The sequence below is a fragment of the Herpailurus yagouaroundi genome, unplaced genomic scaffold, assembly GCF_014898765.1.
Source record: "Herpailurus yagouaroundi ecotype Mexico unplaced genomic scaffold, PumYag 28, whole genome shotgun sequence".
In the NCBI taxonomy this organism is placed as follows: Eukaryota; Metazoa; Chordata; class Mammalia; order Carnivora; family Felidae; genus Herpailurus; species Herpailurus yagouaroundi.
In genome coordinates, this window is record NW_024412376.1 from 73169522 (window position 1) to 73194612 (window position 25091).

The following is a 25091-nucleotide window of genomic DNA, read 5'->3' on the forward strand; positions in this document are numbered from 1 at the left end:
TTCCTTCCTTCCTTCCTTCCTTCCTTCCTTCCTTCCTTCCTTCCTTCTTCCCTTCTTGTTTTATTTTTTTTAATTGTGGTAAAATACAGATAACATAAAATTTACTGCTCAACTATTTTTAAATGTACAGTTTGGTAGCGTAAAGTACATTCACATTGTCATGCAACCAATTTCCAAAAGTCTTCACCTTCCCAAACAGAAAGTTCATACCCCTTATACAATTTCCCCATTTCACCCTCTCCACAGCCCCTGACAACCACCATTCTACTTTCTGTCTCTTTGAATTTGACTACTATAGGTTTCTCATGGAAGTGGAATCATACAGTACTTGTCCTTTTGTGACTGGCTTCTTTTATTTAACATAATGTCTTCAAAATTCATCCATTATTGTAGCATGTGTCAGAATTTCCTCCCTGTTTAAGGCTGAATAATATTTTATTGTATGTGAAATATATGTGAAACATATATGTGAAACATAATATGTATATACCACATTTTGTTTATCCACTATTCCATGGATGGACACTTTGGTCGCTTTCACCTTTTGGCTAGAATGCTCCTGTGAAAATGGGTATACAAATAGCTGTTCAAGTTCGCACTTTCAACCCTTTTGGTTATATACCTAGAAGAGGAATTGCTGGATCATATGGAGTTCTATTTCTCATGTTTTGAGGAACTGCCATACTGTTTTCCACAGCAGCTGTATCATTTTACATACCCAATAGCAGTGCACAGGGCTCCAATTTCTCCACATCCTTGTCAATAATTACGTTCTGCCTTTTGATAGTAGCTATACCAATAGGTGTAACATGGTATATATTTATTTTTATATCTTTCTTTTCTATCTTTCCTACCTGCTGCAATATAAGCTTCATGAAGCCGGGGGCTTCATTTTGTCACTGTTGCTTCCCAAATTCTATAACGCTGCCTGACAGTGTTATAAAGGCATATTAGGCATCAAAAAATATTTATAAAATGAACTAAGTGATACCACACCTTCTTTCATCTTAGCATAATTTTCTTCGTGTTTTTTCTCTTTTTCTTTTTTTTAAGTAAGCTCTGTGACCAACTTGGGGCTTAAACTCACCACCCAGAGATCAAGAGTCTCATGTTCTACCAACTGAGCCAGCCAGGCACCACTATCTTAGCATAATTTCCAAGTTGAAAAGATAAGAGCATAGTTATTGTAGGAATTATTATACAGACCATCTCAACAGATTCTCTCAGAAGTTTGAGTGTAAAATTGACACTCTTATCTCTATTGATTATATTTTAAAGTTTAAACCCAGAGGTAATTTCAGTAATGTAACGCATACATCACATGAACTGAAGAACAAATTCTAAACACATTCTCAACAATTGCCAGGGACCATTTTTGTTTATTCCTGTGATCATCATCTAAACTGTGTCTTTTGCTGTTAGGTTCTAAAGGAATGCTCTTAGATGATAATGCTTTTGATCACCATGGAAACATTAACCACAAAGTTTATATCAAGCCCTCATAGAGATAGCTAAATAGAAAGAGAACATAAAACTCAGAACATAAAACTCAGTCTTTAAGCCTAACAGAAGTAAATTCCAGTAAATTAACTGCAGATTCATGAGATCTAAAATTCAATCAAGTTCTAGCTATTTAGTTTAGCAGATATTGTTGATTTGCTACTTAACACCTTTCTCTAATTTTCCCCAACCATTTTGGTTAAATGATAATGTACCCAACCCCAACACATGGCATTGTGTTCTTATTCCTAGAGATTTTTCTAGGGGTAGGCACATGATCCAGTTCTAACAATGAAATGAAAGGAGGTTTTTGAAGGATGACGTCTAGGAAAGATTTTTCTCCCTGATACACAAAAAGAGATGTGACCAGAGAAAGACCTAGCCATCATGTGCCACACTCCACATAACCTTGCTTTCTACTTTGGATAACATTACATTGAGACATGATACTTGGTGGGTGCGGGGAGGTGGGAGTAATGGCGTCTGGCTGGGTCAGTCAAAAGAGTGTGTGACTCAAGCTGTAATCATCAAGACAGTATGGTACTGGCACAAGAACAGACACTCAGATCAATGGAACAGAATAGAGAACCCAGAAATGGACCCATAATCATATGGCCAACTAATCTTTGACAAAACAGGAAAGAATATCCAATGGAATAAAGACAGTCTCTTCAGCAAGTGGTACTGGGAAAACTGGACAGCGACATGCAGAAAAATGAACCTGGACCACCTTCTTACACCATACACAAAAATAAACTCAAAATGTATGAAAGACCTCAATGTAATACAGGAAGCCATCAAAATCCTCGAGGAGAAAGCAGGCAAAAACCTCTTTGATCTTGGCCACAGCAACTTCTTACTCAACATGTCTACAGAGACAAGGGAAACAAAAGCAAAAATGAACTCCTGGGACCTCATCAAAATAAAAAGCTTCTACACAGCGAAGGAAACAATCAGCAAAACTAAAAGGCAACCGACAGAATGGGAGAAGATATTTGCAAATGACATATCAGATAAAGGGTTAGTATCCAAAATCTATAAAGAACTTATCAAACTCAACACCCAAAAAACAAAGAGTCCAGTGAAGAAATGGGCAAAAGACATGAATAGACACTTCTCCAAAGAAGACATCCAGACGGCCAACCAACACATGAAAAAATGCTCAACTTCACTCATCATCAGGAAAATACAAATCAAAACCACAATGAGATACCACCTTACACCTGTCAGAATGGCTCACATTAACAACTCAGGCAACAACAGATGTTGGCAAGGATGAGGAGAAAGAGGATCTCTTTTGCATTGTTGGTGGGAATGTAAGCTGGTGCTGCCACTCTGGAAAACAGTATGGAGGTTCCTCAAAAAACTAAAAATAGAACTACCCTACAACCCAGCAATTGCACTACTGGGTATTTATCCAAGGGATACAGGTATGTTGTTTCAAAGGGACACATGCACCCCAATGTTTACAGCAGCACTATCAACAATAGCCAAAGTATGGAAAGAGTGCAAATGTCCATCAATGGATCAATGGATAAAGAAGATGTGGTATATACATACAATGGAGTATTACTCGACAACCAAAAAGAATGAAATTTTGCCATTTCCAATTATGTGGATGGAACTAGAGGGTCTTATGCTAAGTGAAATTAGGCAGTCAGAGAAAGACAAATATCCTATGACTTCACTCATATGAGGACTTTAAGAGACAAAGCAGATGAACATAAGGGAAGAGAAACAAAAATAATATAAAAACAGGGAGGGGGACAAGACAGAAGAGACTCATAAATATGGAGAACAAATTGAGGGTTACTGGAAGGGTTGTGGGAGGGGAGATGAGCTAAATGGGTAAGGGGCACTAAGGAATCTACTCCTGAAATCATTGTTGCACTATATGCTAACTAATTTGGATATAAATTTTAAAAATAATTAATTAATTAAATTTACAAAGAAAGAGAGACAGCATGTGACTCTTGATCTTGGGGTCATGAATTTGAACCCCACATTGGATGTAGTTTACCACAAAAAACTACATGATGCTTAGAACTGTGGCAGCCATCCTGTGACCAAGAGGTACAACATAGATTACACCTGAGGACTAAAAAACAGAAAGATTAGAGAGGCTTCAATCACTGATAACATTACTGATAACATCAATAACTTCTGACCTCCTTGTTAGGTAAACAGTAGATTCTTTATGGCTTAAGGCAAGATTAGCTGAAGCATCTTAAATGATGTGTGTATATGTATGTGTGTTAGGTACACTCTTCCATTAAACAGCTGTGATTCCAGACCACAACTTCATCGTTTGCAGAGAGAGGGAGAGAGATGGGGCGGGGAGAGAGAGAAGGAGGGAGAATAACGGTCCAATGCAGAACGCTGAGAGACACTAATAACGAAGACCAGTGAGAGAAGAGGAAATGATGGAGAATAATAAAGAACTTCCTGGGAAAGCACTGGGAGGAAAATCATGAATGAGTCATGGTCATAAATAAGGCTTTTTATGATCTGGCTTTTGACTGAATTACCAGTCTCATCTCCTGTGACCCCCTCTCAACACTCTGGTTCAGCCATTCATATCTGCTGATAACTCACTAAAATACAATATGCTTTCTACTTCTATGTCTTTGCACTTGCTCTGTCCTCTGCCTGGAATTTCCTCTCTATCTTTCAAACTTTTACTCTTCCTTCAAACACCAGCTTCTCTCCCAGGCCGTTGCTGAATTCCCCCCCAGTAAACAAAGGCCCATACTGCCTGGGATCATACCCCCATGATCCAAATCATCACATTCTATTTGTTTTTTTGTTTTGCTTTGTTTTCCCACCATAGGGTAACTTCCATAAGTAGTGACTGTTTTCACCTCTGCATTTCCAGGCCTTAACAGGGCACCTGGAATGAGGAGTGGGTATTATATGCTCTATTTAAGGACATGGCTATGGTGCCTAACACATGTGGATATAAATCCATTACTCTGCCGTTTACTTGCCCATGTGATCATAGGTAAACTATTAAGCCTACTTCTCTGCCTTATAGATTGGGATAATTACTGTACCCATCTCATAGAATGGATGGGAGAACGAAATAAGAGAATACATGTATAGAACTTGGCACACAGGCTCCGTTAAGAGTTAGCATCATATTTCAGAGGGAGTTCAATGTAATGGTTGAATATATGAATGGTGCTCTACAGTCCTCCCGGGAAGAGTTTCAAAAAGGAAAGAAAGATCAACAGAATCAAAACTGCTGAGAAGTCTAGTAAGATTAGGGCTGCCAGTTGTTAAATTTTCAACCAAAGCAACCTTCTCTCCACATAGTTGGGCGTCTTTCACTTCACCATCAGGCTCAACCCTGCTCCGGTCTCCATAACTATGAAGACAAAAAAAATGGGGGGAAAAAAACAACTCCTAGGCAAAGTAACTTCCTAGAGTAGGCAAAAGGAGTGGGATCAAGGTCAGGATAATTCTTCCTATGAAACAGGAATAAAGAAAGCAAGAATATGTGAAAATACTATGTGTAGAGCTGGAGGTATGTTTCTGGTTTTCTTTTATAACTAAAGAGGATGACTATAAAAGAGGCATTTGTGAATAAAACATTTTTTACTCTCAATGAAAGAATTAAGTCAGTAATACAAGAAACCAATCTGCTTTTATCAAAAACAGAGAGGACTGGGGCGCCTGGGTTGCTCAGTCAGTTAAGCATTTTGCTCTTGATTTCAACGTTTATTTATTTTTGGGACAGAGAGAGACAGAGCATGAACGGGGGAGGGGCAGAGAGAGAGGGAGACACAGAATCGGAAACAGGCTCCAGGCTCTGAGCCATCAGCCCAGAGCCTGACGAGGGGCTCGAACTCACGGACCGCGAGATCGTGACCTGGCTGAAGTCGGACGCTTAACCGACTGCGCCACCCAAGCACCCCATCTCTTGATTTCAGCTCACGTCATGCATGATCTCATGGTTTGTGAGTTTGAGCCCCACGTCGAGCTCTGCACTGACAGTGCAGAACCTACTTGGGATTGTCTCTCTCTCCTTCTCTCTCTGCCCCTCCTTCACTCTCTTTCTCTCTCTCAAAATAAATAAACATTAAAAAAAAAAAAAGGAAATAGGATTTTCAAAGTTGGCATACAAGTTCCTTTACCCAATTAGAATTCTGATTTAGTCAACAGCTCTGGTGTTTTTGTACAACTTAGCTTCTTATATTTGTAAATGGGTCTTTTATTATTCATTGGTGTCTAAATCAACTATATGAGCACTTCTAACAAAGGTATACAAATACTTGATAACTATCATGGATAGGTAATAGCACAACATACATTGATTTGGTAAGCATTATTTTTAGCTCAATGGTGCAGACTTAAAAAACAAGTATTTTTCCTTATAAACTAGTATTATGAAAGTGAATAGTCCATATAAGTTATGTCAAATATATTTGTTATTCTTTTTCTTTAATGTTTATTTATTTATATTGTAAGAGAGATTGAGAGAGAGAGAGAGAGAGAGCGAGCGAGCATGACAGGGAGAGAGAAAGGGAGAGAGAGAATCCCAAGCAAGCTCCATGCTGCCAGCACAAAGCCCAACACGGGGCTCCATACCACCAACCATGAGATCATGACCTGACTCCAAATTAAGAGTCAGAAGCCCAACTGACTGAGCTACCCAGGCACCCCTACATCCATTATTCTTAAATTTATAAGCTCACTTAATTTAAGCAATATCACAGTATGATGCATGTAATATTCATTACATGAGGTAGCAAGTTGGTTAAACCAGGTTAAATCCAGTTCCCAAAAGTGTTTATTTCATCGCCTGATCCCAAAATGAACTAGGGTGAAATGACCTTATGATATGAAACTGAAGACAGACATTAAAATAGAAACTAAGTATTCATAAAACCTGTGGGAAGATTTCTTTTAGTTTTAATGTTTATTTATTTTTGAGAGAAAAAGACAGAGAGAGACAGAGTGTGAGTGGGAGACACAGAATCCGAAGCAGACTCCAGGCTCTGAGCTGTGAGCACAGAGCCCTACGTGGGGCTCAAACCCACAAACTGAGATCATGACCTGAGCCGAAGTTGGACACTTCGCCGACTGAGCCACCCAGGCGCCCCGATTTCTTGTACTTTTGTAAGCCTATTCTTTAGGTCATACAAACCCAATTTATATTATATCATACATTGCAGAAAAATGACATGATCCTTCTACTTTTATTACCATAAGAGTTGAATAAAGGTTAATGAATTTAAAAAACTGTATTGCTAGTAGTCTAGTTTTTATTTTTTTTTTATTTTTTTTTCAACGTTTATTTATTTTTGGGACAGAGAGAGACAGAGCATGAACAGGGGAGGGGCAGAGAGAGAGGAAGACACAGAATCAGAAACAGGCTCCAGGCTCTGAGCCATCAGCCCAGAGCCTGACGCGGGGCTCGAACTCACGGACCGCGAGATCGTGACCTGGCTGAAGTCGGACGCTTAACCGACTGCGCCACCCAGGCGCCCCCCTACCCCCTTTTAAAAAGTAAACTTTACCCCCCAACATGGGGCTTAAACTCATGGCTCTGAGATTGTCATATGCCCTACCATCTGAGCCAGCCAAGTGCCCCAACAATTTTGTTCTTAAAAGAACAAAGCATTTAAAAATGCTTTGTTTTACTTGGAGTAACATAGCAATAAATCGCCTCGAATCTTCCACACTGTCTTATATAGAAATTATTTATTTAAACAATTTTCCTTTATAATGGTTGGTAGCTTGCCAGACACTTGGTATTAAAAACTAGACTATTGGGGCGCCTGGGTGGCGCAGTCGGTTAAGCGTCCGACTTCAGCCAGGTCACGATCTCGCGGTCCGTGAGTTCGAGCCCCGCGTCGGGCTCTGGGCTGATGGCTCAGAGCCTGGAGCCTGTTTCCGATTCTGTGTCTCCCTCTCTCTCTGCCCCTCCCGCTCCCCCGTTCATGCTCTGTCTCTCTCTGTCCCAAAAATAAATAAACGTTGAAAAAAAAAAATTTTTAAAAGGGGGTAGGGCACCTGGGTGGCTCAGTGGTTAACCGTCAGACTTTGGCTCAGGTCATGATCTCACAGTTCATGAGTTCAAGTCCCACATTGGGCTCAGACTCTCTGCTGTCAGCGCAGAGCTTGCTTCAGATCCTGTCTCTCTCTCTGCCCCTCCCCATTTGTGCTCACTCTCCCTCTCTGTCAAAAGTTAAGAAACATTAAAAAAAAAAAAAAAGAAAGAAAGAAAGAAAAAAAGAGGGGCAACTGGGCAGCTCGGTCAGTTAAGCATCAGACTCTTGATCTGAGCTCAGGTCTTGATCTCAGGGTCGTGAGTTGAAGCCCCATGTTGGGCTCCACACCGGGCATGAAGTCTGCTTAAAAAAACATTGTTTTAGATATATGCAAATAAAACAAAAGAATATGTCCTAGGTCCTTAATTTCATTAAAAGAAAAAATAAAGTCCAGATATAGCATTTGACAGTAACTCCTATCTTGATGTCTCCTCTAGTTTCTTTAAGCTGTAAGATACCCATTCTCAACTAGCATGATCATATCTTTGACTTCTTGTTGGGTTTCCATCACCTAAACTTGGGCACATCCTAAACTGCTTACATGCAACATAGGAAATACCATCAGTCTGTACTCTGCCCAAAGGATTCTGTTTTCAGTCTGAACTCAACCAAGAAATGACCTTGTAAGCTATAACTTAAAGTATCCCTCCTGTCGCCTCCAGCTCACCAAATGAGGATCATGACCAAATACACATGTTCAAGACAGAAGACACCGATTAGATAGATATCATTATCAGGTTAATAGGTAGATTATGGTAGAAGTTTTGCAGAGTAAAGTGACAGAAGCCAAAGACCCCAGAAATCAGATTGTAAAATGTAGTACTTTAAATAACATTTAAATTAGTGTTGAAATTAATTGATTTAAATTAATTAATTTTAAACTAAATCACATTAGCATCAAATAAGATTAACATGTAAATAATGACAACAACCCTAAAACAAGGAAGTTATCAATCACAGCATAGACATTTCTAGGAAAGAATATGGAATTGAGAATATGATCAGGCTGGATCTGGAAAAACCAAAGACTGAGACTTCCTAGTGAAGAGGCACAGTATTTTGTTTCAAACCCCGACTGGATAGTATTAATAACCACAGATGTGTTTAACTTATTGTATCTTCATTTTTTTTAATTTATTTTTTTTAGTAATCTCTATTCCCACTATAGGGCTCAAACCCACAACCCCAAGATCAGGAGTCGCATGCTTTTCTGACCGAACCAGTCGGGTGTCCCTACTGTATCTTTAAATGCATGTAATTTTTATTTATATTGTGAGTTCCATTATTCCTTATGAATTATTTACTGGTTTCATAAAGTCTTAAAGTAAAGAACCTAGGTATGCCTGACTGGCTTAGGTGGTACAGCACAGGACTCTTGATCTGCAGATCTTGAGTTCAAGCACCATGTTGGGTGTATAGCTTACTTAAAAAATGACTAGGGGCACCTGGCTAGCTCAGGTGGTAGGGCATGTGACTCTTGACCTCAGGGTTGGGAGTCGAAGCCCCATGTTGGCTGTAGAGATTACTTAAAAACAAAATCCTAAGGAAATAATACAAAATAAAATTTAAAAGGATGGGGTGCCTGGGTGGCTCAGTCTGTTGAGTGTCAGACTTGATTTCAGCTCAGGTCACGTTCCCAGGGTCATGGGATCGAGCTCTGTGTTGGGCTCTGCACTGAGAATGCTTCAGATTCTCTCTCTCTCTCTCTCTCCCTCTGTCCCTCTTCCCAACTCATGCTCTCTCTCTTTAAAATAATAATTTTAAAAACTTAAAAAAAAAATAAAAATAAAATACAAAAAAGGCAAACAAACAAACAAAAACACCTCTTGCAAGCATTGTTATAAAAAGATATCTGGTCTAATACTTAAATATTGGTCAAGATTCTGGTGCTCAAATGAGCCAAACCAGATAAGCAAATCTATTACAGTGCTCATTTTTTTCTGAGCGTTCTACAAGTTATATTTACACAAAAGGATCTCAGTTAGACCTATGATCTTAAATCTATTATTGTTCAGCCTTTGAAATAAATTATTCTTTCAACTAAAATCCCTACATGCAGCAGCAGCTTCAGAATTTCTATTTAGTTGGGACCTAAGAGAGGAAATATGATAGGAAGACAGGGAGATTCTAAGGAAGCATGATGTGAAGTTACTCGTGCAGAACATAAACATATCGTTTTTCTTAGATTTTATGTTACAGAATTTATGAAAATAGTAGTTTCTAGAGTTACTTTTATTCACATTTTAGTTAAAACTGTATAAATATGGCTTATCCATGATTAGGTGATGATGATGATAATGATGATAGAGCCAAACCCTAGCAGGGGTATTTATCTTCTACAGAATAAAGATCAAACTCCAGCAAATTGAAGACTCTCCATGGTATACCAATTATCATTCCAGTTTCATCTTTCACTATTCACTCCTGGTCTCTTACTCTGTAGCCAGTCAGTTTTGATTACTAACTATTCTGTCTACTCTTCATTTTTCCCCCCATTTCTATGTGTCTCTTCATGCACTCATTCTGAATTTCCAATGTTTCTTTCTTCTTCTTCTCCTTCTTCTTCTTCTTCTTCTTCTTCTTCTTCTTCTTCTTCTTCTTCTTTTTAAGATTTTCTTTTATGTAGGGGCGCCTGGGTGGCGCAGTCGGTTAAGCGTCCGACTTCAGCCAGGTCACGATCTCGCGGTCCGTGAGTTTGAGCCCCGCGTCGGGCTCTGGGCTGATGGCTCAGAGCCTGGAGCCTGTTTCCGATTCTGTGTCTCCCTCTCTCTCTGCCCCTCCCCCCGTTCATGCTCTGTCTCTCTCTGTCCCAAAAATAAATAAACATTGAAAAAAAAAATTTTTTTAATAAAAAAAAGATTTTCTTTTATGTAATATCCATACCCTACATGGGGTTCGAATTTATAACCCAGAGATCAAGAGTCACATGCTTTGCCAGCTGAGCCAGCCAGGCTCCCTTCAAATGTTTTTTATCCAATCTCTACCTGTCAAAATTAAATCTATTCTTCAATATCCATCTCATATTTCAACTGCTTCAGTAAAGCTAATGTGATTTCCCCCAACCAAAATAAACATCTTTTATCTGTTTTCTTATGGTATTTTGTACTCTATTATTGTATTTACCATATTCTATCTGTATTATAGTAAGCTGTGTACCTTCCTTGATTTCATCTTCCATAGAATTGTTAAGATTTTGAGAGTAGAGGTAAATCTAAAGTCTTTTTTAGGAAAAATTTTCCAAATAAACCAGAACTTCTATAATCATGGCTTATCTTTTAAAAAATCTGAGGGGGCGCCTGGGTGGCTCAGTCGGTTAAGCGTCCGACTTCGGCTCAGGTCATGATCTCGCGGTCCATGAGTTCGAACCCCGCGTCGGGCTCTGTGCTGACAGCTCAGAGCCTGGAGCCTGTTTCAGATTCTGTCTCCCTCTCTCACTGCCCCTTCCCTGTTCATGCTCTGTCTCTCTCTGTCTCAAAAATAAATAAAACGTTAAAAAAAAAATCTGAGGAACTTATCACTTATAATGTCCACCTAGAGGAATATTCCAGGAGACACCTACACTTGCAATTTGGTTTTTCATTTTAAGAGCAACCTTTTATAATGTCCAATGAAGTTGTAGAGGAAGATTACATTGTTAGTATATCTTCCATCAAATGATAGTTAAAATTGGAAATGTGATTGCAGATAGCACTCTGCTTTGAAAGACAATAAAGTTCCATTGATTAAAAGCAAATAATTACCAATCAGGGTCTTTTTCAGACTGTCATTCGCTTGCTAGGTAATGCTGAGCACATTATACTCCTTGTGCATCCACTTACCTAATCTGAAATCTAAAATACAGATTATCTGCTTTCCAAGCTGTTACAGATATTAGTCATTAAGTGACTGTCAGGAATGATTATGGGGGCACCCAGGTGGCTCAGTCAGTTAAGGGTCAGATCCTTGGTTTCTGCTCAGGTCATGATCTCACAGTTCAGAACCCATTGGCCGATGCTGTCAGCATACAGCCTGCTTGGGATTCTTTCTCTTCTTTTCTTTTTGCCCCTCCCCCCTCTCTCTGTCTTTCTGTTATAATAAATGAATAAACTTTAAAAAAAAAAGAGTGATTATGAAAGAGAGAATGTGAAAAGTGAACAGAAATGGTACTTGCTAATAACATCCTGGAGCTTAATCTAAAGTGATCTAAGGTACTCCTGGGTGGCTCAGTTGGTTAGGCATCTAACTCTTGATCTCAACTCAGGTCTTGATCTCAGGGTCATGAGTTTCACACTGGGTGTGGAGCCTACTTAAGAAAGAAAGAAAAGGAAAGGAAAGGAAAGGAAAGGAAAGGAAAAGAAAAGAATAAAGAAAGAAAAAAGAAAGAAAGAAAGAAAGAAAGAAAGAAAGAGAAAGAGAGAAAGAAAGAAAGAGAAAGAGAGAAAGAAAGAAAGAAAGAAAGAAAGAAAGAAAGAAAGAAAGAAAGAAAGGGATCTAAGGGGGCACCTGGCTGACTCAATTGATAGAGCATGCTAATCTTGATCTCGGGGTTGTAAATTCAAACCTCTAGTTGGATGTAGAGATTACTATATACGTATAAAACCTTAAAAAATAAATAAACAGGGGCGCCTGGGTGGCTCAGTCGGTTAAGTGTCCGACTTCGGCTCAGGTCACGATCTCGCAGTCCGTGAGTTCAAGCCCCGCGTCGGGCTCTGTGCTGACAGCTCAGAGCCTGGAGCCTGTTTCAGATTCTGTGTCTCCCTCTCTCTCTGACCCTCCCCCGTTCATGCTTTGTCTCTCTCTGTCTCAAAAATAAATAAATGTTAAAAAAAATTAAAAAAAAATAATAAATAAAATAAAAATAAATAAATAAATAAATAAATAAATAAACAAAGTGATCTAAGAAAATAATGGAGTTAAGAAAAAGTTTTCAGCCAAAGTATATATAATGCATTAGGACTCATCACAAGATTCTGATAACTGTTTCCCTAATATGATGACATATAAGCACGTAACATTAAAAGTGGAGGAGAGGTGCATGGGTGGCTCAGTAGGTCAAGTGTCCAACTTTGGCTCGTCATGATCTGGCAGTTTGTGGGTTCAAGCCCCACATCGGGCTCTATGCTGACAGCTCAGAGCCAGGAGCCTGCTTCAGATCCTGTCTCCCTTTCTCTCTGTCCCTCCCCTATTCAACTCTGTCTCTCTCTCTCTCTCTCTCTCAAAAATAAATAAAACGTTAAAAAAAAATTTTTTAAGTGGAGGGAAACAAAAAAGGATCTGCAAAATATAAAGCTTGGTTGGCAATTGTATACTTAGGACCAAAATTGATGTAATTCATTCATTACTTGGAGTTTCTACATTGCTGAATATAGTACTCAGAAGTGCGAGGAGGTAAAAAGTAGCCTTTATCCAACAATTTTATTTCTGGGAGCTTATCTACCAATACATGTGTTCAAAAACCCATATATTCCCACACATCCCCTTAAACACAATGTGCAAGATCTTCACTGTTGCAGAATGCTGGAAGCAACAGAAATGTCCATTCATAAAGAAAGTTTGAAATGAATTATGATATGTTCATTTAATAAAATAATACATAGCTGAATAAAAAATGAAGTGTATGTACCAAAATGGAGTGATGACCAAAATATTTTTTTATGAAAGAAACAGAGTACAAAGCAATGTGTACAGTAGGATCACATTTATGTAAATGAAAGGGGGTAGAGGTATGTATACAGGTAAATTTTTATATAAACACAGAATATTTCTCTAGGGAATACATAAGAAGTGGTTGCTTTAGTGGTAGGGGGTTGTGGAGTTTGAGGAGTAAGGTTTACTTAGAATTATTAGAGTTTAATACTAGGCCTTTTGGCTAGCATGATAATTATTTGCATTTTTTTAAGTTTATTTATTTTCAGAGAGAGAGAAAGAGAGAGAGCAGGGGAGCAGAGGAGGGGCAGAGAGAGAGGGAGAGAGAGAACCCCAAGCAGGCTCTGTACTGTCAGTGTGGTGCCTGACATGGGACTCATACCCATGAACCGTGAAATCATGACCTGAGCCGAGATCAAGAGTCAAATGCTTAACCAACTGAGCCACCCAGGCACTCCTATTTGCATTTTATAGATTATAAAACTAAGGCTTAACAAGACTGAATATTTACTCAGAATAATTTATTTACTCAAATAGCAACCAGGTTAGCTGTACAAGCCTGACTTCTGACTTTTATGTCTACTCCTCAGAAAAATGACTTAGATGTCTACTTCTAGCACTGTCTCTGGGAAAGGGAAGGGGCTGATATTTATTAAGCATTTCTCGTATAACAACAATACCTAAAATTATTTGGTATTTACCAAGTGCCAAGCACTAAGCAAAAGGCATTGTGCACTGTATTCATTATATTCTTTAATTTTAAGCTAATTTTATGTAGTGGATACCACTATGATTCCCCCATTCATAAGTGAAGAAACTAGGCACAAATAGGTTAAGTAGTTTGCCTAAGATCAGGTCACATGGCCAATAAGTGACCAAACCAGACTTTGCACAGGACACCTGCATACCCCAGGCTTCACTGTCAAGCTCTGTCTACACCCTCCACAAATAATATTTGGGCCACGGGTGCACACGCATACCTCTCAGTCTGCTCTCTGGAGAACAGACTAGGAGGAAAGCAGACCCGAAGTCACTGGAACAGAAAATTCTGGTTCCTGACTACCCAGAGCATAATTCCAAAGACAAAAGTACTGACTCAGTGTGAGCAAGTTCCCTGGCCCCAAGCACTCCTCCCTTGGTAGAAAAGGATATCATCAGAGGAGGCCCAGAGTGGGAGCGTCCATAGGCCGGGGACTCTTTTGCTTTTGTCTAAGGGTGATTCTGTGTGACACCCGCCAAACTCCAATGACAGAACCCAAATCTAGGACCACTGAGCAACTGAAAGTCAGTCAAAGTATATTCAGTGTTTTCATATAGTGATTGACAAAGATGTAAATGGGAAAATATTTCCTCTGAAATGTTTATTTAACTAGTTGTTGTCACCTGTGTATTACCTCCTGCTCCAATGACAAAAACAACGTGCTGAATATACCAACTTACTTTGTGTTAACTTGGTTCTCACTCTCTGAACGTGGTAGATCATGTTTGCAAAAGTGGCTAATATCCTAACCCCCATGCTGTTCTAAAAATGTAGGATTGATATTCACCCTTCCCATGGAGTAATGGGATCTAGGTCCCCTCCTCTTGAATCTAGGTGAAAATTTGTGACTGCTTCAACCAATAGATTATGGCAAAAGTGGCCCTGTGTGATTTCCAAGTCTAGATCATAAAGATGTTATTTACTTCTGCTGTGATTTCTTGGGACTCTTACTGTTACAGCACAGTCATCACGCTGTGAGGAAGAGAAGTGTCTACATGGCGAGGACTCGTGCATGCGTTCCAACCAACAGCCCAGCCAGCACTGTCCACCAGACATGTCCGTGAGCAAACCTTACATGATTCCTGCCCCCAGCCAGAAAGTCACCTCAAGCCTTCTGGTAACCCCAGCTGATTCCCAATGCCCTCATCAAGCCCTGCTCACACTGCAGATTACAAAATACATGATTACTATTGCTCAAAACCACTATGCTTGGGGTGACTTGTTATGCAGCAATAGGTCACTGAAATTTTATTTATAAATCTTTGCAATCACAGCTAGGTTTACTGAACTCAAGGTTGTATGTGTCATTAGGAATAGGTAATTGCTCTATTTTTTTTTTTTTTAACTAAACTCTAACCCTAGGTGAGGCTTGAACTAACAACTCGGAGATCAAGAGTTATATGCTCTACAGGCTGAGATAGCCAGGCACCCCCTTATTAGCTCCTTAATATACCATAACCTACTTATAAAATAACTCTTTTTTTAAATTTATTTTAATTTATTTTTATCTTTATTTTGAGAGAGAGAAAGAGTGGGCGGGGGGTGGGGGGGGAGAGAGAGAGAGAGAGAGAGAGAGAGAGAGAGAGAGAATCTCAAGGAGGCTCCGTGCTGTCAGTGCAGAGCCCGATGCGCAGCTTGAACTCCTGAAACGTGAGATCATGATCTGTGCCAAAACCAAGAGTTGGACGTTTAACCAACTGAGCCACCCAGACCAGCCACCCCAAATAACTCTTTTTTAAAATAACTTCAAAAAACATGAAACGTTAATCTTCTCTAAAACCTACAATGAATGAAGTCCCTATTTATTTTTCATTTCATTACCAATATTGAATATAGCTGATTTAGAAACTTTTCTTAATGCCCCTGGAAGCTCTACTCATCAAGCAGACACAATATGACATATTATCTTGTCATTTTCCATTTGTTTTCTTGATATAGTTTTATTGTATGCATTTCACTTTTATAAATGGCTTCCCTACCAGACATGAGGATTTGCCTCGTACTTTCATATAACATTTAGATTTAAAATTATGTAAATAACATTTTAAAAAACAAAGCCAAAAGCATATTAATGTCATTAAGATTTCCTAAAAATTACATGATACATACCTATTTCTGAAATCTGAAAAACTCAAAACATCTAAACCTAGAAGAAACAGTCCAAAAATGGACTCATGTCAATATGTCAATTGATTTTTTTATGAAGATGCAAAGGCAATTTAATAGATAAAGCACAGTCATATCAACAAATAGTGCTGGAACAACTGGATAGCCATAGGCAAAAAAAAAAAAAAAAAAGGATCTTGATCTATAAGTTATAAAAAATCAACTCAATATGGGCCATAGACTTAAATATAAAATGTTAAAACTATAAAACTTTTAAGAAAATATGGGAGAAAATATTTGTGACTCTAGATTAGGGAAAGAGCTCTTAAACACAAGAAAAATACAACCCATAAAAGAAAAAAAAATTTTAATTGGACTTCATCGAAATTATAAGCCATTTCTGAGAAAGTGTAAAGAGAAAAGACAAGAAACTAAGAGCAAATGTTTTCAGATCTCAGATCTAACAAAGAACTTACATCCAGAATATATAAATAACTCCCTAAACAATAAGAAAACAACACCCAGTTTAAATGATGGCCAAAGTATTTGAATACTTCAACAAAAAAATGTAAGGATGGCAACTAAGCACATGAAAATTGATGTTCAACAACATCAGTCATTAGAGAAATACAAATTAAAATTACAATGCGGTACCTCTGCATACCGATTAGAATGACTAAAACAAAAAAATGATACCACCAATTTGTATACTTTTTTTTAAATTTACATCCAAGTTAGTTAGCATGGAGTGCAATAATAATTTTAGGAGTAGAATCCAGTGATTTATCCCCTACATATAACACCCAGTGTTCATCCCAACAAGTGCCCTCCTTAATGCCCCTTGCCCATTTAGTCCATCCCCAGCCCACAACCCCTCAAGCAACCCTCAGTTTGTTCTCTGTATTTGAGTCTCTTATGTTTTGTCCCCCTCCCTGTTTTTATATTATTTTTGCTTCCCTTCCCGTATGTTAATCTGTTTTGTATCTTAAATTCCACATACGAGTGAAGTCACATGATATGTCTTTCTCTGACTAATTTCGCCTAGCATAATACACTCTAGTTCCATCCACATTGTTGCAAATGGCAAGATTTCATTCTTTTTTACCACTGAGTAATATTCCATTGTGTATATATATATATATATATATGCATATACATACACCACATCTTCTTCATCCATTCATCTGTCAATGGACATTTAGACTCTTTCCATACTTTGGCTATTATTGATAGTGCTGCTATAAACATTGGGGTGCATGTGACCCTTTGAAACAGCACACCTGTATCCTTTGGATAAATACCTAGTAGTGCAATTGCTGGGTAGTAGAGTAGTTCTATTTTTAATTTTTTGAGAAACCTCCATACTGTTTTCCAGAATGGCTGCACCAGTTTGCATTCCCACCAGCAGTGTTAAAAGAGTTTCTCTTTCTCCACATCCTCGCCAATATCTGCTGTTGCCTGAGTTGTTAATTTTAGCCATTCTGACTGAGATAACATCAAATGTTGACAAAGCCTCAGAGCAACAGGAATTCTCACTATTGGGAGGAAAGCAAAATAGTATAATCACTATGGAAAATAGTTTAGCAGTTTTTTAATAAAGTTAAATATACACTTACTATATGATCCAGTAATCCTATTTCTAGGTATACATCCGAGACAAATTAAAACTTTATGTTCACACAAAACCTTAATAGCAACTTTATTCTCAATTGCTGCAATCTGGAAACAACCCAAATATCCTTCATCTAAATGGCTGAACAGTGGTACCATCCATACAACAGAATACTACTTCACAGTAAAAAGGAACAAAATATTAATGCACACAGGAAGTTAGATGGATATTTAGAGCATTGTGATGAAAGAAAAAAATCCAAAGGTGATTATCTAGATAATTCCATTTATAATGATTCAGGTAAAGGCAAAAATGTAGGGACAGGACAGGTCGGTGGCTGTGGTCAGTGGCAGCCAGGGGTCAGAGAAGGAAAGAGTTGTTTGACTACAGTGGAATTAGCACAAGGGAATGTTTCAGGGAGATAGAACTGTTCTGTACCCGGGCAGTGGTGGTGGAGACACAGCCTAAGTATTTGTCAAAACTCATAAAACTGTATATAAAGTGAATTTTACTGTATGTAAATTTTTAAAAATTAAAAACTCGAAACCAGTTACATCAATGTATTGCTATATTATTTATGGCCTTGTTCTTCCATTACTTCACTGTCTGAAGGAAATTATACTCTTTTGTTACTAAAATACCTTACATAACATGAAAATTCAAAATATAAGTTATCTTGACCTTAACCATAAACAAAGAATGGAATTGATATTAGAAACATTGAAAAACTTGAAAATATAAGCCTATTGTTTGTTTGTTTACGCCTGTTCCAGAAGACTCTCCATTAACCCAACTCATTTTCAGAATTTTTAAAAATTTTTTTAATGTTTATTCATTTTGATAGAGAGAGACGAAGAGTGAACAGGAGAGGGGTAGAGAGAGAGGAAGTCACAGAATCTGAAGCAGGCTCCAGGCTCTAAGCTGTTAGCACAGAGCCCGATGTGGGGCTCGAACTCACAAACCATGAGATCATGACCTGAGCAGAAGTCGGACGCTTAACTGATTGGGCCACCCAGGTGCCCCAGAATTATTTTTTTTCAGGACCACTGTATTAACAGCAGGAATAATTGAAGAGTTCTCAGGGGTAAGCAAAAGCTAAATGAGGGATTTAGTCTCTCAGCAACCATGACGCTAGAGAAATACTCTCTTAGAGAATACAGAAGTGAAAATGGAATTCAAGTTATCTCACTTAACAAATTACAATAATGAAAATTATTTCACTCTGCTATAAATTCTGCAGTTATTTTCAAGGTAACCTAAAGGAGAATGGTTACATTCTTAGCAAGAGTGCTAAGACAAGCTCCCTCAAGAGTCACAATGTCTGAAAATTAGAAGGGGAATACAATAAGTAATAGTGATTGTGAAACAAGGCATGATCAATTAAGACCAAGTCTGAAATCCCTGAGTTGCAACTGTCTAGCTATGACCTTGAGCAGGTAGCTCAGTTCCTCTAAACCCACATTTCTCATCTGGAGAAGAGGAATAACAATACCTCCTTCATGGAACCCTTGAGAAAAACCTAGCTTAGCATCACACCTGAGTCATTATAAATATTTCATCATTATCATATATGGGAGTTGTCTAAGTTACCACAGCATACAAAGAAGGAACACTGGTTTGCTTCCATAAATGCAAAGACACCAGTACCAACAAATCTTGGAGAAGGACTGATCATGAAATGAAAAAGACACTAAATGTTACTAGCACCAATTTCAAAGGATTTCTTATATCTTTTCAATTCTCCTAGCAATCATTGCCTTGGAAACTCCCATCAGCATTCATCAGAAAGATGGTTAAGGCCAGAAAGAGGCTAGCAAAATATCTTAACTTCAAGATATCAATAAATACTCATTTAATTAATTGATTTAAGTTTTCTGGCAATGGCCATAGGTATCATATGGGTCTCTTAATATACATAGACAAACTATTTAAAAACTTAGTTGCAAAACTACCATTTCTTAATCTTTTCTTTACAAAGTGAAAAAGTGAATGAAGAATAAACACAGGAAGAAATCCAGTAAATGTGTCTTTCTGCTGGAAACTAATCTGATGCAGATATTTATAAAGTAGGTGAAACGTCTGTACCACGTCATCTTGTATATAAAATAAAGATAAACCTTTATTTAAAAGAAGGAAAAAACTGGGGTGCCTGGGTGCCTCAGTCAGTTAGGTGACCAACTTCAGTTCAGGTCATGATCTCCAGATCAGGAGTTCAAGAGCCCTACATCAGGCTCTGTGCTGACGGCTTAGAGCCTGGAGCTGGCTTCAGATTCAGTCTCTGGCTCTCTCTACATTTCCCCTGCTCTCTCTCTCTCTCTCTCAAAATATAAATAAACACTTAAAAAATGCTTTAATAATAAAAAAAAAGAGGGTAAAATTATGTATCTAGTATCTTAGGAGCCTAAGACAGAGTATATTGATAAATTTTCTCTCCTTCAACATGACAGAATGAAGTTGAAGGTCATTTTCCCTTGACCTTCTCATTTTTGGAACCTAGATTTTAACCACGGTATGTGAAGCCACTGGACTACTTTAGCTATTTCATGCTGCATCAGTATTTTCCAAAAGCTAAGCAAAAATATTTGTCCAAAATATCAAATTGTAAAATAATACATGTAGTATCTGATATGTAATTCTAATAACATATTAAATAATTAAAAGAGAACAGAAGTATATCAAATTAATGCAAACAGGAATTTGGTCATACAGTGACTTTTTAGATATATGCAGGCCTAGGTATTATTTAGGCTCATTATTAGAGGAATGATCAAAACAAAAACTGAGAAATAAACATATTTTTAAAATAATGTGGAAAGGACCTTATAAGCAATTCAGAATTTAAATGTTTTAATGTTAGTCTTCATTAAAAATACCTACACCTGCTAATGGATAAGATTTTTGTGTGTGTCCTCTTCCTTTCTTTATCTTTAAGGCATGAAATATTACCTTATGCAGAATATATGTGTGTTGAATAAATGAATGTTCACATAACATATTCTCATTGAAATTAGACATTAAACACACTAATTTACCAATTATATTTATATTCACAAAAAGACTTTCTAAAGTATTTTTTATTTCTTAAATGTCCATTACATAATTAAAATTCACTGCTTTGGAGTTCTATGCTTTTCTCAATTATACTTTTTCTCTCAATCATGACTTAAAAAGAAAAAAATTTCAGATTTTAAGTCCGTTGTGATTCAATCCAGAATTGGTTTGAAAAATAATTCTTAAAGAACAAGGAAAAAAGATGTGTGAGAAACAGTGACACCGTTAAAATATACTGGGACTGGGGCCTAAAATATTTCACCACTTGCAGGAAAACACTGTTATCTCTTCTGGTTTTTTGGTTTTGGGGTTTTTTTTTTATTCCTAATTGTCTCAAAATCACTTGCAGGCAAATGGTGATACTGCAGTCAGAGGTTGTCAGTATTTTTTTTTTCCACCTGCCTGGATGAATCAGGTAGAATGGAATGACCAATAATTCCAGGAGCCTATTTCTACATCCTATGCAAATTAATGCACCAATCACTAAAAGAGTGCTTCTTTAAGGTCATATAAATGAAAGTCTAACCAGAGGACACCACTCAATTACTTGAATGTTGCAGCATTATGTCATTTACACAGCTTCTAGTTAGGAGGTCCTCTAAGTAGATATCTACAAAATAACAATGACCTTTCTTGCAAATTTTTTCTAGTAACTATTTACATATATAATTTCTTAGATCAATACAAGTATTCTAAATATAGAATAAGATTTCATAGAGATTTTTATGAGTACGTATATTCTGTTTAAACTAATATATTTTTATCCTTAATGCTTATATGAATATATACACTACATACATATATACATATTTAGTCAAATAGATATAGAAATGTTTTTTCATCCTATTTTTTGGCATAGGATGTGTTTTCTCTTATATTGCAAATACCAATAATTTCACCTGCATTCTTACATGCATAAATATCACAAATATTTATCACAAAGATTTAATGATACCTGCCACCACAATAGCTCCATGTGCAATTAAAAACGCATTGTCATAAAATTAGAGTCCTGTGCCCTATAAGAGTTTAAAACCCTAACAGTTTCTTTGGGATACCATTTTAAAAAGTGCCATTACAAAAAGTATACATTTTTAAGAAAGAAGATTTTCAAAAGTATACATTAATTTTTAGTTGTTGCATTAAAAAATGCACATAAACAAAGGTTGCCCCTAAAATAGCACTACCTGTACATATTAAAATTCAAATGTGGCAAAGACCTGGTTAAGTGTCAACTAAATTTTATGGGCAGAATTTCTTTTTTTCAGAAATTCTGAAGCCCCTGGTGTTCTTCATAATTTCTACACCGTCCTGAAAAAAGACCATTGTGGTGGGCATTATCTTCCCGCCCAGATAGTTTCCATAAACCGATTTTACCCTATTTCTAAACAGGAATCCAATTATCGTTGGTAAAGAGGTTGCCTCCTTGGAGTCAGTGGATCATATTTTCACACCCATGCACTACCCTGATCAGGGCTAACCCTTGCGTTCCTACGGCGATAACCTAAAGTGGTATGTAGTTCAGGCAATGACAGCAGGAAACACACACACACACACACACACACACACACACACACACACACAGCTCTTTCAGATACCAAATCGCAGATCACAACCAGATGGAGTACTCCCTTGTTTCAATATTACCATACAAACAGAAAACAGGACTCATTCAAATAGCGAAAGCAATGTGCATTCCCCTCTTGCAGTATTGGGGAAAACTGTCTTTGCACACGACAGAGCAGGAACACATGTTTTCTAGTACTACATGTCTATTACAGGGCTGCAGTTGTCCGGGGTAGCTCTGTCTGAAAGTTGAGAACTGGTAAGTAACATATAGACAAGATTCCTCCTCTCCTAAGAGTGGGAAGTGAATGCTTCCGGCAGTCCCTCTCAGAGTCCTCGCTGGATTTGGGTCTGGGGTGCATTTCCACCCTGAGGGCACCACGGGTTTCTTCTAATGGTGCAGCTCCGCAGTAGATCATGTGACATTTGGGTGTGTGCCTCTGTGCGCGACTTGGGGGGGGTGGGGGTGGGAGGATGAGTTTGCCGGGGCCGGGGGGTTGTGCAGAAGTTACACGTCTGGTTTTGGAAGACGTGTTTCTCTAGGAGTGTATGTGTGTGTGTGTCTCTGTGCCTGTGTGTGTCTGTGTGTGAAGTGAGATGAAGAAAAAGAGAGTGAGAGACTGGTCCTGGGCCAGGCGATGCGGCCAAGTACGCCTATGTCAGCCCCACCTCTCGCTCAGCCCCTACCCTGGGGCGAGGTCCCGGTCCTTGAGGGAGGCGAGGACAATGGGGTGCGCCCCTCCCGCACTTTGTGCACCCACCTGACGAATCCGCGGCGGGTTCGGCGGGGTGGAGGCCCCGCCTTCCGGGGCCGGGGAGGTGGGAGAAGCCATCTTCCTGGTGCTCCGGGTTTCTTCCTCCTGTCACGCCCGGGTCCCCCGCGTCTCCTGGAGTCCTCAGCGTCCGGCCTGCGGCCCGCGGCCCCGCAGGGACCGGGAGACTCCGCAGCAGCCGCGCCCCGCGGCCACGCCCGGGCCCCTCCGCCGCAGCGTGCAAGGAGCGGCCGGCCCGTTCGCTCGCCCTGGCGGAGTCCCGGCCGGAGCCCCTAGCGCCTTCCCGCGCCCACCTACCTCCCGGCCGGGAGACTCGGGGCCATGGCGGTCCGGGGTCTGGCGCGACCTTGGCCGCGAAGCCGGGCGGACGGCGGCCACTTCCCCGCGCCGCGCTCCGCGCGTGTGTCTGAATGTGTTAGCGGCGGGGCTTATTCTAGCGGCGCCGGGAGAAAGGAGGCTGCTTCCCTCGCTGCTGCCGCTATCGCCAGGAGAGCGATGAGCTCATGGACAGCTCCCAGAAATATGTCTATATGCACCACTGACTGCCGGAGTTCGGGAGGTGGGTGGGGAGAAGGAGGCTCCTCGGCTGGCGCTCCCGCATCACAGGCAGACGTTCCCCCGGGAGGCCCCCGGCCTGCAGGACACGTCCAGCTCTTCCCTGCCCATCTCCACACTCGCTCGTCTCTCTCCATTCATACAGTGCACACATTGCCTGTTCACACCCATTCTCCCCCTTCGCGTTGTGATAGCCACGCACTCACCAGCGCTCACCGCTAGCCTCCACAGGCACACATTCTTTGTTCTGTCAACCACTCCCTATTGAGAAGGAGAAATTAATTTATGGACTGGACACGGCGTGAAATGCCACTGCGACTTCAACCTATGTCATCTGTGGGCTGATGAACTGCCTTAAGCAGTGTGTCTTTTACTCTTTGGGCGTTTCCCCTTCCCCAAGACCCAGCTTCTCCCCTCCCATCTTCATTCATGAGAAAGTATCCGTCAAACTACTGTCCAGGGTAGTGATGGACCCCATCCTCACTAAGGTGAAGAGGACGTCCTCTGTAGTAGCCCTGTGAAGAACTTAAAAGACAGGACCAGGTTTTGCAGACCTCAATCTGTGCAAGAACTTGTGGCAGCAGTAGTGAATCCCGCACAGGGACCAGCTTTGTTTGCATTATTGTCTCTCAGGGATACATCTGGAGCTGTCATTGGCTAAGTGCAAACCACTTTCCAAGACCTGATCATTTTTTCTCTTTATTGGCTCAGCTGCCCCACTGAGGTGGAAATGACAGCTTTTTACAGATAAGGTGACCCTCAAGAGATTAATTGTTCTCTCTCTCATGCATCAATTTCCTCTTTCTTATGGATCTCCATACAAACATATTCCCGCCTTTAAAAAAACAAACTTTACCACAGATACCGTCCCCTTACTCCTATCCCCCAGCTAGTATTTCAGTTGATTATACCTCTTTCAGCAAGATCTTCAACAAAGTTCCAATACCTCCCATTCTTATCCTTACACTCTCCACTAAAGCTTCTTATAGAAGCTTTCCTCCATTTATTCCACCAAACTTCCTATTGCCAAGATTCCCAGTGATGTTCATGTTACCAGGTCTAATGGTCAATTCTCAGTCTTCATTTGGCTTGACCGCTAAATGATTTTTTCAAATGTTTTATTTATTGATTTGGGGGCGGGGGGGAGGCGAATAGAGAGGGAATCCTAAACAAGTTCCACTTTGTCATCACAGAGCCTGTCTCAGGGCTCAATCCCACCAATCGTGAGATCATAACCTGCGCAGAAATCAAAAGTCAGACGCCCAACCCACAGAGCCATCTCAGGCACCCCTAAAGGATATTTTTTTTAATTGAAGTATAGATTGCATGTAATATTATATTAGTTTCAGGTGTACAACATAGTGACTTAACAATTATATACATTATGAAATGCTCATAAACATGACTGTAAAAAAAATCCATTCCTCTTGATCATCTTCTTAACTCACCAGTGCTTCTCTTCTGTCCCCTTTACTATTTCTTCCTCA

The 25091-nt window shown here is 39.4% G+C and overlaps 1 protein-coding gene across 1 annotated transcript in view; it reads right to left on the reverse strand.

Annotated features, from left to right (window-relative positions):
* Positions 1-23226, reverse strand: part of LOC121030809 (ankyrin-2-like) — a 554568-nt gene extending 531342 nt beyond the window's left edge. Inside the window, exon 1 of the mRNA XM_040475639.1 lies at positions 23038-23226. Coding sequence (XP_040331573.1) covers positions 23038-23109 — 72 coding nt within the window. The 5' untranslated portion in view covers positions 23110-23226. The remainder of the gene's footprint in view (positions 1-23037) is intronic.
* Between the last annotated feature and the right edge of the window lie 1865 nt (positions 23227-25091).